Source organism: Parasteatoda tepidariorum, chromosome 4, assembly GCF_982258835.1.
Source record: "Parasteatoda tepidariorum strain Cologne lab strain chromosome 4, Ptep-v5.0, whole genome shotgun sequence".
Lineage (NCBI taxonomy): Eukaryota > Metazoa > Arthropoda > Arachnida > Araneae > Theridiidae > Parasteatoda > Parasteatoda tepidariorum.
The window spans coordinates 10,022,156-10,037,423 of NC_141758.1; the positions used below are offsets into that span (position 1 = coordinate 10,022,156).

General features: G+C 27.7%; 1 protein-coding gene and 1 long non-coding RNA gene across 2 annotated transcripts in view; both read left to right on the top strand.

The window, feature by feature from the left end:
• LOC147810656 (putative inorganic phosphate cotransporter) overlaps positions 1 to 15,054 on the top strand; it is a 34,522-nt gene extending 19,468 nt beyond the window's left edge. Inside the window, exons 6-9 of the mRNA XM_087160454.1 lie at positions 9,896 to 10,028; positions 11,782 to 11,937; positions 12,119 to 12,204; positions 14,593 to 15,054. Coding sequence (XP_087016580.1) covers positions 9,896 to 10,028; positions 11,782 to 11,937; positions 12,119 to 12,204; positions 14,593 to 14,808 — 591 coding nt within the window. The 3' untranslated portion in view covers positions 14,809 to 15,054. The remainder of the gene's footprint in view (positions 1 to 9,895; positions 10,029 to 11,781; positions 11,938 to 12,118; positions 12,205 to 14,592) is intronic.
• Positions 2,730 to 8,289, top strand: LOC147810657 (uncharacterized). Its single transcript, XR_015432936.1, has 4 exons — positions 2,730 to 2,978; positions 4,799 to 4,860; positions 5,781 to 5,845; positions 8,168 to 8,289. It is a non-coding gene; the product is annotated as an uncharacterized LOC147810657 (long non-coding RNA).
• Positions 15,055 to 15,268: the final 214 nt, after the last annotated feature.

A 15,268-nucleotide genomic window follows, 5' to 3' on the forward strand; every position in this document is an offset into this window, starting at 1 on the left:
AAATGAAAATGACTATTCTATAATTAGTTTGGAAATTGTTATCTGCAAAATCTGGTGTAAAAAAATACTGTACTGGCTGCTTTGTAGAACACAGAAATGCAAATACTAATTAGAAATTTTGCGCTCTGTAAAGGCTAATTTTGATCTTGAAATTAATACCGGTATTCAAATATGTTCGAAAATTAATTGCAATTTTATTATTGCCTTTTACGCACCTTTTTTCTTCTTTTTCTTTTCACGTGATTGTTCTTATGATGAGTTGTAGAGAAAATTTCGATTTCGATTGTTAACTTAAAAATCACTAATTGTTAATAAAAAAATACTGCGATTGGTTGATATGTTTGCTAGAAAAGAAATTTTAATCAAAACTACCAAAATATTGTAAAACTTACTTTATTTCCGGCTATAGGGAAAAACCAAAAAGCTCAGTATTTTTTAACGAAGTGGTTTAGTAATGTTTTCGGTAAAGTAATAAAAAATTTAGATTTTATAATATGAGTTGAAATGCGAAAAACGTGGTAAAATTTTATAATTTTACCATCATAGTTTAGAGCACTGTATAAAAACCATTTGTTCAGAAAAATTTACTATTCAGTTTTATATTTTTTACTAAATGTGAGGTTAAAAGAGCTATAATTTTGAAAGCTAGAGTATCCGGTTAACTGCTATCATTTTAACAAAAAAATTACCAAATAAATGGTTTAAATACTTGGTTTTATTAACAGAGCTATGGTTTTGTTTTGAAAAAATGTTATTATCATAGAATGCGGTAATTTAAGAAAAACTTTTTCTTCGCGTAGTTGGCTGAAAGGTAACTTGGTTAAAATTTAATTTGCTGAAAGGGCGGGTTTATGTGTAAACTTAACAAGAATTTTGTTTTGAAATTCCAATATGTTTGAAAGCAATTGAAAATTTAAATACTCATTCGTTATATCTTTCTTTAAGTTTTTTTGCTTTAAATATTGACCATTGACTATTTATCCATTGTCATAAAAAATTTATTTTATAAACATGCGCTCAAGTTGTTGTCAATAAAAAGTAGCGAAAGACAGCCAGAGAGAGAGAGAGAGATTTGTTTGTTGCCTAATATCACTCTTAATAATTATATTGACATTTTTAAAAACAATAAACTTAATAAATAACGCTAAAACCGTTCCCTGTTTAAACTTCAATAAGTCTTGTTAACGAGTAATATTACTTCTCTTTTTTTTTCCAGTTGAGTTACACAATCTAAATTCCTTAAGTTTTTTTTTCTTTCAAGTACAGATAATTATTTTTCAAATTTATTAAATCCTCTATTTCATTATGCTTAGCAAAATGTTCTTACATAAAGCTGCAATACTTGTATATTTTGAAAATAAAATGTTATGTGTTTTGCGAAAAGTGAAAAATATTGCAGCTTAAGGAAGTATATATAAAGAAAAAAAATCAATGATGAATGAACGATAAGCAATTACGGGAGTGAGCGGAGTAAGAAAAGGGTAAAGCCTGCTATTTTTTATTTTTGTATAGATGAAATGATTTTTAAACAAAAAATAGACAGGTAATTTTTAACTATGCATTTAATGAAATATTTAAAGTTTCAAATGATAAAATAAAAAATAACGTTTTTCATGTGTTATAGCTATGCAAATAATAGCAAAATAAAAACTGATGTTACTTCAAAAAATTTCGATGCATGTTTTGAAATATAAACTGCGTGTATATAAGTGTGTTTCAAAGTATAAATTTAAAATATAAACTAAATAAAACTGTTTGAAAACTAATAATGGATTTCTAAAATCAATGTTGTTGCTTAAACGTAAATAAAATAAAGTTTTAAAGTTAAAGTTACGATTTTTATGTTAAAGAATTTAAAAATCCTGAATTTTAATGCCATAGAAAGTATAAATATGCATAGCTAAATAAAATTTCATCGTATGAATATCGTCTGTAAGAAAGTTAAAAGAACATCATTATCCTTATAAAGATAGTTAAAAGAAGTAAGTATTTAGTAGAAAAATAAAGTAACCTCAAATTTTTGCTTTAAGTATCCAAGGTAATGAATTTGTTGCAGTTGGTTATTTAGGATTTTAAATCTTTCTGATCATTAGCTTTCAACCAAAAATATAATTATTTTTTAGTAATGTAATTGAATGATATAAAAAAAACCAGTCGTCATGCATTCATTCATAAACAAAAACAAAAAAATTCTTAACTCGGGGAGTGATTTATAAAGACTTTTAGACGAAAATATATATATATTTTTTTAAAAATTTATAATTTTGTAGTGCTAATATTATATTTTACTAAACCAGTTTGCTAATGTAAATAAATTTGCCCAATTAAAGTTATTTAATTATTTATAAAAAATAATTCATAAAAGTAGAACGTGTTTTTATGTACTAAAATTGTTAAAAAGCTGATGAAACCTAAAAAATGGTTTATTTACTTAAACGTCCTTAATTATGGAATCTTTACTGTTCATTATAAAGAAACGATATTCTAATTTACTACTTCGCAAATCAAAATATATATGTAAGCATTATTTCCCAGTTTATATGTATTAAAAATTTTTCTTACGAAAAGTACTCAAATGAATTTTGACTTCAATAATTTTTTAATTTAGTAAGCTTGCTTATTGCTAATAGTTAATAAAATATTTTAGTGCAGATTAATTTTTTATTATGAGGACCAGAAATTGTCTTTAAGAATTCAAAATAGATATTCATTACGGTTTGAAATCACCAGATAAGTATGTTTGAAGTCCTTGAACTAAAAAGAATGTGGGGAAGCACATTTTGTCCCCTACCCCCAATTCTAAGAAACATTCCTTTCAAGTACGGAAAAGCTGCTCAGTAGGAGGTCGTTGATTACTTCTATGTATAGAACAAGCTAAAAGATTCATTTGGCGAAAAGGGTGTAAAAAGAAGGAGATAAACGTAGCCCCTAGTTTTCTTCTTTCTTCGAAAAATAGAAATGGTGGCACTAAGTAACAAGTAAGTAACAAGTTTTTTCTCTTTAGTTCATGTAATTTAAAAAAATTTTTAACTTATTTATTAAATAGCTTTTTAAAATTAGTTTAATTCGCTTTGATTTTATTTGCTAAGTTTTTAGAAATTATGTTTTATAACTATAATACTTCAGTTGGCTATTTTATCTTATGCTTTCCTGTTGTTTAGTTTAAGCTGCTAGTTTAGTTTTAAAATGAATTAGACGATTTTTTTAATAAATAAAAGTTCAATTAACTCTATCTAATAAAAGAAAAATTTATGATTTCTTATGCTTTAATTAAAAATGCTTCTTTCATTTTTCGGAAGCATTGATTAATTTAATAATTTACTTCATTTCGGTAGCCATATTTTTTCTCTGAAGGATTGTTAAAAAACATTATTTGAATTATCTAAACCGCGGGTGTCACTTATTGTTTCAAATAATAATTTTGATTAGATATAAGAAGAAATATTTTTTTGAACCACCATAAAATAAATAAATAAATAGTAAGAGTTTAAATTTTCTCATCTCTAATTAGTTACTTTATATTTAAATTATACTTTAATTTTGATATTTTTCTGCTTTGACTTTTTTAAATTAAAAAAAATAATAATAACGTTGGTAAACATGTAAAAATTGTTCCACTAAACACTTCCACTTTTAAAGTTTTTTTGAGTATTTTCAGAATATATTTTTAAACAATTTAAATATTTGTTTTGATACTCAATATAATATATTCTTTGTTCTAAATAAATAAATAACAAAATGACATATTAAATAGAAGGACAGTATTTCTAATTTTTATTTTGTTGTTTTTATACTTCTTTTGCATTTAATGAATTGCTGTAGAGGTATAAGAACATTTCAAATCTTTATATTAAGTTTAATTTTACGATTAAATTTGTTTTAAAATGAATTAATTCGTTATAAAATTATTATGTTGTAAAACTGAATTTTTTATAAAGCAAATTTAATTTAAAAATTACGTTCAATTTTTTTGAATAGAAATTAGAATATTATTTCATGGTTATTATTTTTAAAATTTATTCATAAGTATAATAATATTTTCTGTATAATAATTTTTTTCATGAAATAAAGCTTTTTGTATTAAATATTGTTGGTCCTCAATGCTATAAAGACGATTACTAATTCTTTTTTTCCAGTTATTGTGCAAAATCTATAATTTATCTCATGTAATTTATCTTCTTAATTTACTATTTTGAGTTTTTAAATGGTTGTTAATTCTAAAATATACCTGTTCAGCCTTCACCTTTGACAATTTTGTGTTTAAGAAAGTGTATACATTTTCTACAAAAAAGAATTTTTATTAATTGTTTAATTAAAATTTATGATGATAACTGTGTAGTGGAAATATATAATCTAAAAATTGTTGGAAACTATTCCTCAAAAATTCAGGAAATTATATTTTTAAAATTGAGAGGGAGCCCTAACTAACAAAAGCTTTATTTAGAATTTGTCTATTTATTTTAATTCTAATTTATCTATTTATTTTAATTCTAATTGGCTAAAAGACTAGTTCTTTTTCTAAATTAGAATCAAAAAAATTTTAAGAGAAAATTTGGTAAGGTAAAATTTGGTAAACATTCAACTTATCGTCAGTTACCAAAAATATAAATATTCGCCGTAATTTTAATATATGATCCTTCTCTTTCCTTTAAATCAAAATTAATTTCATTTAAATCAAAAAATTGTTTTTAACAAAAATTATAAAATATAATTAGTTAGAAACAGTTTTGATTTTGTTGATTTTTAACTGTTTTTATGACGATCATACTCTAATTTATTCCTTTTCTTTTATGGAAAGACAGGGCGAAAGATCCAAGAAATGCTAATCCAGCGATCAACAGCCATCAACAGCTAAATAAGGTAAGAACATAGTGAAACATTAAATATTAATATTTTTTTCAATTAAATCACATATTTTTGATTTGCAAAAGAATTTTGATTTTTTTAATTAATAATTATTGTGCTTATCAAAATTAAGTTCACTTTATGTATTTCTCTAACACAGTCTTTATTAATAACAAGTGTTTTTATTACTCATATAAGCTTTTATATTTATATTTTTGCAATATTCTTATTTAATAATTTCTTAATAAGGTTTCGTAATAAATGAAAAATGCACTTTATAAATGTATAAATTAGGTGAAAAGATGTGCTGACAATTTTATATCATTACGATATTTTAGTATTTGTTTTCTCTGTTTTCATGCCTGTTATAACATTTTTTTATCATTCTATTTTTTTAATTAGTTAGAAAACAAAATTTTAAAAGAAATTATTTTTACTGTTAAAATAACTACGTAAAGTTATGAATGAATAACGAAATATTTTTCGTTATTTTATTTGAAATGATAATATTATATAACATTTCATTTTTCCATAAGTTTCACCAGCATATAATATTCGTATTAAAGCAATTATTTTAGCAAATATTTTTTACTTAAAAAAATACATGAAAAAAATTAAAAACTTTGTCCACATTAAATTTGGGCTGAAAGGCTAAGGCTAAAAGTATTCCCCTACAAGCTCGTGCTAAGTTTTATTGAATTTATCAATTCACATTTAGTTCCTCTAACACACCACATGCTTAGAGTATAAACAAGATAAATGATAAACAATGAACTTATTGTCATATTCCATAACTGAAATAAAAATATTTACATTAATCTTCATACATGATTTTAGAAACAGTTTTTTTTTTTAATGTTTCGATTTTGTTGTTTTTGTTTTAACTAATTTTACAACTATCATATTCTAATTATAGTTTTTTTTTTCTTTCATAGGGAGTCAGGATGGAAGATCAACAATGAAGATAAAACTCAAAATTTAAAAATCAACAAAAAGGATGGTAAGAAATAAATTTATATTTTACCTTAGGTTACCATATGGTTGAAAAGAAACCAGTTTTTTTTGTTTAAACTGGGGGTTTTGTGTTTTTTTAAAACAATTTGTGGAACATTATTTTAAGCCAATTGAAATTAACCGAGCCAATTCAAGGTCTTTCATAGCATTTAACTATTCCTTTAACTATTAATTAATATTTTCAATAAACAACTAAAAATATCCACTCTTTTCTTTAAATATATTAACAAAATATCTAATAAAAAAGGAAAGAACTAAATATTTAAGTATGCAGCTTTATTTAGCAAGCAAAATAAACATTCAGCATTTAAATTTGATTTTAGTGATACCATAAAGAATGATTTTCTACCTTGCTTGCCCGTAATATAGAAATGCTATATTTCAATATTGTTTAATTAATGTTATTATTTAGATGTGTATAATTTATGATATTAGTATGTAATTAAATTTCATGGAACATAATTATTTTTTAATCCATTAACATAATATAAATTTTTATATATTTAAGGCAATATATCATATATATTTTATATGAATGATAATTAAAAAGTGTTTTCTTATATGGTGCATTATAATTATTTGATAAAAAAGATACAAAATTGATAAGGAAAGATATAATAAAAGTAAGTTTTTATACTAATAGTTTAATAATAAAGTATAAATTTTCTCTCCATTTATTTTAGCATAATAGTTTATTTAATAAGTTAAATAATATCCGAGTTCATAGTCCTGAAATTTCTGAATTCCTGATAAAGAAAAAAAAACTTTATTCTCATGTTTTTTTAGCTTTTTGCTCTGATTTCTGACAATGTCTGTGTTCGATTTTGTTGTTTTTGTTATCACATATTCTACAAATACTAATGCAGTTCCTAAAACTATCAGTTTGAATAATCAAAAGATTTGTATTTCTGATGTAATATATATATATACATATATATATATATATATAAATGCCAAGACACATATATTTACTTTGCCTTCCTTTCAAAATAATTGAAACTCCACTTAAAAGTAATTTATTAAGGATGTCACGAATTTAATTGCAGATTTTAAATAAATATTGGTATGAAATAATATTAAATAATTGATACTGGTTACAGAAGTACTATTAACATTTCCTAATTATCAATCTCAAACTGTTACGAATCGCTCATTAATAGAATTAAAAAAATTATTCAAGCTTTGTTTCTGGAATTAAAAAATTTATATTTAGAGCAAATTATACTTTTTTGTTAATTTTTTTTTACAGTTAACTGATAAATGTATAATGTACCAGCAATTTGGTTATTAATATAATGTCGCATTAAATAAAATTAAATATAACATGAATATTGTTAATAAATTGTTGGGTTTAAGAAAATCATTTAAAAAAAATTTTTTTTTCTACGTTTACCATTCAAAACATTGAATGAATTGTTTTCATAACACTTAACATTACTTTAAAATATTATTATAGCTACAATAGTTAACATTTCTAACTAAGATGGTTAAAATTATTTAATTATTACAAAACTAATTGAATAAATAGAATTATAATTATGTTTTTCATTCTCAATTTGCTAATGAATGTTAAAGTTTGTGATACTATTTTTCAATTAGATATCTAAAGCAGATTAAATTAGTTTAGATCAGATTGCATTGCTGAAAAAACTTTTTTAAATTACTTTGGGTAGAATAAGTCTTGATATCTATGAGCTACATATATATGAACTGCATTTAAATAATTAAAAAATGAAATGTGAATAATTTTAATATGTTTGGCAGTTGATCTATTTTAAAAAATAATAATTTGCTTGCATATCCCTTTCACCATTTCTTAGTAAATAACCTTATTAATGGAAAAAAAAGAAGACTTGAATTAAACATACTATAAATAATGTTTTTATTAGTTACATAGTATAAAAAGTATTTATAATTATAATAGTTAAATGATAAGTTTATTTAAGTAATTGATTTTTTTCAAATCTATTTCTTTAAATCAATACTTTTCTTAAGTATAATCATTAAAGGGATGTATGACTATAATAATTTACATACATATCTCTTTTATTATTTCTTAGTGAAATACTATCATTATCTCTGAAATCAGATCTTAGTTGTTTTTTTTAAATGCAACCTAAAGAATGCATATTTATTAACTAAATTCAATATCATATTTTTATAATTAAATTAATAATTTTTTGTAAAAATAATCAGCTTGTCTTAATCCATGGCTTTTAATAAATCAGTTGATTTAAATCAATGATATTTTTTTTTCTGTGAACATTTAATATATCTATAGTAAAATAAATTGCTTTATTTTTTGCAGGAAAAAGGCTCATTGAAATAAAGCTTCTGGAATGGGATAAAGAAAATATATTTGTCCATATGTAAATAGTGTATACAGATGTATTGATTTGTTACAAGGAAATAAAACTCCTTCATGGTTTATTTTAAGCTTTATTGTTGTTAAAATTCCTGCTTTTATATATTTAAAATTACTAAAATGGTGTATTATTTACTAGTACAAAATATTTTTTTTTTGAAAAAACTATTTATGATATATACTGTTTATCTAATATTTAATAAAATTAATGACTTGATGAATATACACAAAATTATAGGATAAATAAACTTTTGTGTGTAAGTTTCTATCAATAAAAGCTAGATGTAGGTTTTAAATATATAAGCATTATTTTAAAAACTTAAATAACTTATTTATTGAGTTGCATTGTGTTTTATTTTAGAATAAAAATTTGTACTTAATTTCCTCTATCTCAAAATGCTTAAAAAATTTAAATACTCAATTCAAAAAGATTTTTTTTATATGCTTCTACTTTAAATGATAGCGCTTATAATTGTTTAAAATGAAATTAAAAAAAGTCTATTTTATTGTACGAAGATTCATTGGACATTTGGTTATAAATTAAATAATTGTTTTACACCATTTTGTTTTTTATATTGTCATAAAACAGTATGCATGTAATGACAGTTGTTGTTATATTACAATATAAAAAGCTAAGAATCAATAAATTACTATCACTGATATCAGTCGAGTAGAACAAACACTCGTGACAATTTATGTTCCCTAAATAAGAATTGTAACAAAATGCAGCAAGAAGCCTTTGAAATTAAAAGCTAAGTTCTAATAATAAAAAATAAAAAAAATGCCGAGACACCTTAAATAAAGGTGTGATACCGGCAAGGACGCCATTAAAACTTTCTATTGAACCGAGTTTGAGGTGAGTTAAGGGTGGTGCATTGGTAAATAAGGCAAAGAAGTTCGCCTAAACACCTGAAATAAAGGTGCGATATAGGCGAAAACGGCATAGACGTTTTCTAATCAGCCTACAGTTAAGGTGCCTTAACGGCAAGCGAGGCAACGACGTATGCCAGTGAACGTATTCAGCTTTTGATAAAAAGGCAAAAAAGACATCATAAAGGTTCAATAAAAGCCCTTACGGCAATTTTCTCTTTATTCTGTGAAAAAAAAAATTTTCCCCGGTATTTAACAGGCAAAAATGGCAAAGCAATCCAGAGGCAACAAAATAGTCCCGGTCCTTCAACGATTGCCAGAAGTTTGCCTGAAATGCCATGCACTGGCCCTCATTCTGGCCCAGATTTCACTTTATTAACGGAACCGATACGGCAGTGAAAAGCCCGCCGTAATGGCACTTTAGGTGAGCCGGCATTGTCCCTTCACTAGCCCAAAAGTTGTGTGCTTGTTGGGTAAATTATGGGTACCCTATTTTTCAGAAAACGACTACCCTTCCTCTTACAGTTACAAATTCAAGTTTACATTTCAAGTTACAAATTCAAGTTCACAGTTCAAAAGTCAAGTATTCAAATTCATCGATAAAAATGTGAATTTAATCAGAGAAAGTTTGTTTTTGAGTCTGATTCTTTAACTTACATAAAAGTTAACACAAATTAGTTCGCATATTTGAGGTTAGGTTCTTGAATCATTAAGATTGAGTTCCTACACGTGAAACTCCGATCACTGGATCGTAAGTTATTTATGGTGTATGTTTATGAACATTCGTATTCAATTCTTTAGAATGGGTTCCTGTCTGCAATTCCTTTCATTCTACAATTGTTTGTTTCATGGATTGCATCATGGGCTGCTGATAAACTTAGGAAGGCCAACAAGTTTTCCATCACATTCATTCGAAAATTGTTCAATACTATAGGTGAGAATTCAGTATTTTATTTTATTTTAATTTTTTATTTAACTTAGTACTGCACAGAGTTCGCAACACTTTTACTCTCATTATCTACTCTACATGTAAGGCAGCAAAATTAAAAAAAAAAAATATCGCTCTAAATTAACCCTTTGTAATAGGGGAAAGTTCCCCGATGCCTTAACTTACTTTCCACTCTGAATGTTATAATTTATATTTTTTATTGTTTAGTTGTTGCTGCTATTGTTGTCGATCATTAAGGCAGAAGGGGGGCGATTGTTCTTTTTTCCAGTGGTGCCATCTATGGGCAAGAATTCGTCTTTTGCCACACCCGTTAATAGGGCAAACCTATTTATACATTCATTCATTCGTCCACAGATTATAATTTGACCTGAACTAGAGAACGATTTATTTCCAACTCAGTATCCCCTGAGGTATTGGTTTGTAATGAGAAGATGTAGAAATTTGTGACCCGACAGATTTAATGAGCACCAGTCACTATTTACTATACAGGGAGTATTCAGCAGGCTGGATTCGAACGCCAGTTCTCACAAACAGGAATATAGGGCTCTGCCAACCAGGCTGTCCTGACCCTTATTATTTAGTAACCAAATTATTTCATGGTGTTATACGATGATTATACTATCTGCAGATTTTGTCTTGTATCCATTTACATCCATTTTTATAATTGTATAAGGAATCTCAAAACGGTTGAATGTGATTAGTAAGGGTGCATAGCCCTTAGGTAGAATTAAGTTTTTTTTGGTACATATATAATCCGTACGCTTACCCTTCTTTTGACGGAAAAGGGGGTGATTTGAGGGAAGATAATTGAAGTGAAACTCCTAATGCGACTTCCAACAAGGTTGCGTTAAACGTTTAACGCTACCATGGCAACGAGCGGCCTGTGATCCTTGCAGGAAATTTTAATGTGAATTTCTCGTTACCTGAAGCTGAAACATTATTAACCTTCCTTAAAGACAAATTTGGATTGGAAATGATAAATGGTGGGAATGATCCAGCAACCAAAGGGGGAACTACCATTGATGCAGTTTTTGCAAGAAATATTCAAAAAATAGAACTCAAACATTTCGTATCTTACTTTAGTTATCATAATCCCATTGTAAATGTTATAGATTTGGATATTTCTCCACTCGAAAATGATAATTAAAAGACGCGATCAATTGCGAATTGTAAGCAATGTTAATAAAGTTTGTCTTAAAGAAACAATATGATTTCACTAAAAATCAATTTCTACCCCTTCCTATTTTCATTTCCACATTATGAAGTTTCACTTCTTCCGCGCACAATTTTTGATTTAACGTTTCTGGTGTATTTTTTCACGATGAATTGAATAAGAGAATCCCGTAATGATCAAACTAATAGTTTAAAAGTTATAAACGTTTCACGTACTAAAAGCAATATACAAAAATAATCAAATAAGCAACCAAACAATTTTTTATTTGTTTACGGACCTGTCATTACAATTAAAACAAGTGAGGCTTTGCTTCCTTTGCCTTTTTTATCACTGAATTAAATGAGACTATACACAAGTCAATAGAAACAAATAGTTGTAGTAAGAGATTTAATGTATAAAAAATACTATTTTGGCACTAACTTTACTGTATTAATTATAGTTAATTTTTTTATATACTAAACATTATTGATTAATAGGAATTGATTGATTTAGGAACTATTTGTAAAGAAAACATTTTGTAGTTCAGAATGTTCAAATTAGGATATTATAATTAATTTTTCTTAGGTATGACGGCACCAGCTATTTGTTTATTGGCTATAACACAATCTGGTTGTCGTCCCGAACTCATAGTTGCCTTACTGTCCATTGGATTAGGAATTGATGGTTGCGTATTTTCAGGATATAACATTACCACTGTGGATATGACGCCTAACTTTTCTGGTAAGTTCAAGATAAATGAAGCATTTTAAAAAGGAAATTTGCATGGGATGTTATAATAGAAAAATTTAAACTTATATGTTAGTTTGCTTTTCCTACTATTTTAGATTATAAACTTCATGTTTTGTTTCAAGTTAGTATTACTTTTAAAAACTTTATCAAATATATTGTTTAATCGCTTTAGGAACTATTTATGGCATAGCAAACACAATCGCTAGCTTGTCTGGTGTTATAGCGCCAATGGCGGTAGCGTATTTCCTACATAGTGGAGTAAGTTAAATTTCTCTTATATTTTCAATGCTAAGAAAAATAATAAAATACGGGGTAGAGCCGCTGTAGCTCAGGGATGGAGAGTTTGCCTCCCAAAGAAGTGACCCAGGTTCGAATACCAACAGGGACTGGCTGATACGAATTCTGCTCTCGACTGGCACTGGCTAACGTGAAATATCCTCAGTGGTAGCAGGATCATGGGTTAAGGTTTCGTTGTTCTCCTCTTCATTTAACGCAAAAGAGGGTTAGTTCCATCAAAAAGTCCTCCGTGAAAGCTAGTCTGACCCAATGCTTGATCCAAGAGTTCCCTCGTCTTTCGTTTTGGGTTCAATATCAGTTGGCTATAAAGTTGATCATTGATATTCGTAAACTCAAAATTAGGTCTGCTCTTCAACCCAGATTAAATAAAAAAGTTAATAAATATGGGGATGACAGGGGTGTAAGATGCATCAAAAAAGTAATTATTAAGCAATCGCAAAATGAATTATTGTGAAAAACCGAAATAATTTAAATTGTTTATTTTAAAAAACCAAAGACCGTCGGACTTTGTACTAGATATACATGCAGTATCAATGAAAATAATAGAAAGTTAGCTATTGTAGATTAAAAGAAGAATAAAAAAAATTGATTTTATTAAAATTGTTTCGGTCAATAATTATGAAAACAAAAAACAACTTGCACAATTAAACAAAATGCGAAACAAATTGCATAATTTAAATATTTGGAACAAATATATTTTTTAAAATTTATTTCCTTAACTGTTGCGTTTAAGTCCTGCAGTGGATTGATCGTAAAGACACGGTTCCCTTTTGAACATCAAAGTCAAGCAACGCTGGCTGCTGTCAGTAAGCTAGTGGGAGACTTTGATCAGTCTGCCGTAAGAACCGAAGGTGCGTGGTATTGGTCCTGGTTAAACTGTTCTACCGTAAAGTGCTCGACTTCGCGCGCTGGTCGTCTGACTACCAAAGCAAAAAGGCCATCAAAATTGTGGTGGCATGTGATAGCAATCTCTGTGATGTTTTCCAGGCAGTCGCCGATAACCCTTTGTGTAGCTCTAGTGAAATATAAATAAAGTACCTACCTATCTGTTTCGTTAAAATACGAAATATAGTTATTAAAAATGCCTTTTAATTTAAACGTATATAAAAAATAAAATAGAAAAAAGATAACGGGCTCCATCTTCTGCTCTTTAACGCTCTACTAATGTTCTTTACTATCTCTTTTTTCATGCGAAAAATTGTCAACATCAGTCAATTTTATACTATGCATTAAAAATTAACTAAAAACAATTACATAAATTTATTATTCATGATTACAAAAAATGCACTAGATTTATTTTTACTTTTTTCTACATGCTATAAACTAAATATGAACTAAATTTGAAAAATAAAATAAAATATAAAGGAAACTCGTCTGATTTCCGTTAATTTCTGTTTAATATTCGTCATGTTTTCTCGCAATTAGTTATTTTCTCTCTAAATAATTAGTAACTCTCCATAAGTTAAGTTTGGAAATGCTTTTTCAAGTATTTTTGTAGCAATAAACTTACAAAACAATACACTTACAAAGCACACTATGCGCATTTAAGCTACACTAAAAGTGGCATACTTTCAATATAGGTCACTGGAATATTATCCAGTGGAAGTTTGGAGTAAATTCGACCGGTTAGAAAATAATATCACGCTGGCTCCAGCTAAAAACAGCGCATCTACACAAAGGTTATAGCATAATACCAGCTTAGTACGCCACTCGTACACACAAGTCATCGCGTGGATGCCGTCTTAGTACGGCACTCGTACTCACGAGTCATTGCGTGTAGGACTGCTTTGTATGGTTCTCGTACGCACAGGTCATCGCATGAACGCCGGCTTTGTATGGTTCTCGTACGCACAAGTCATCACATGGACGCTGGCTAAATACGGCGCACGTACACATAGATCATCGCGAGGATGGTGACTTAGTACGGGGCAAATACTCACAAGTCATCACGTGAATGCCTGCTTAGTACGGCACTCGTACAGGCAGTTTAGCGAGTGGACGTCGATTTCGTTCGGTACAAATACATTCAGGTCATGACGTGGACGCCGGTTTAGTAAAGCAGACAGGTCATCGAGTAGATGTCGACTAAATAAAGTGGGCGTAACGAAAAGTTTGAATGTCGATATTTTTGCTCTGCATCGCAAAATATAAAAACCGCTCTTATTGGCTGTAGGGAACATGGATCGTATTGGCGACAACTCGGAACAACAATCGCCAACACATGTTCCCTTTCACCAATAAAAGTCAGTTTTTTTTCTTCTTAAAAATTCTTTTCTTTTCGGCTAAAAACATGTTTTGACCACTTTTTTGCAAAAGCAAGTAATTTATTAACATTAATTTACTCTTCAGACCACAATAGAAAACTGGAGTAAAGTATTCTACACAACTGTGGCTATTTATTTCATTTGTTCTGTCACATTCATTGTTTTTGGATCTGCTGAACTGCAACAGTGGAATTCTGAAAAAATAAAGGAAAAGAAGATAAAGGACAACACTACGTGCGTCACGAACCCTACTTGTGTTCTAAATCACAGAGCATCATCTCTGGAAACATTTAGGTGCTGATGACGAAGAAATGAAACTTGGTTGAATTGTCTACTTCTAAATCACAGCTTTAGTAGCATAGCTGTCCACCCAGAAGAAACAGAACATTTTAAGTGGTAGCCAAATGACAATAAAGCTAAACTGAATTACTATTGCCTATCCTGAAAAACTTCTCAATATAATAAGTTGTGTATCTGTGTTTAAAGTATTTGTATCCAGTGATGGAAAAAATCATTCTAACTTTAATTTAATAAAACAGTTATAAAGTATTAAATCGTAAAATTTTAATAAACATTTGTAATGAACTTTCATGAAGGGGTGTTAAAAAATTTTGACTTGCAATGTGGACGTTGAGATTAAAAGGGGTTGTGGTACCCTTGCAGGGATGTCTACTGCTCTGCTTTTTGACACAGTTCTAATAAACTGGTAGCGAATTCTATAGTAAAATTTGCAGAATACAGGACTAAATATTTACGAAGTT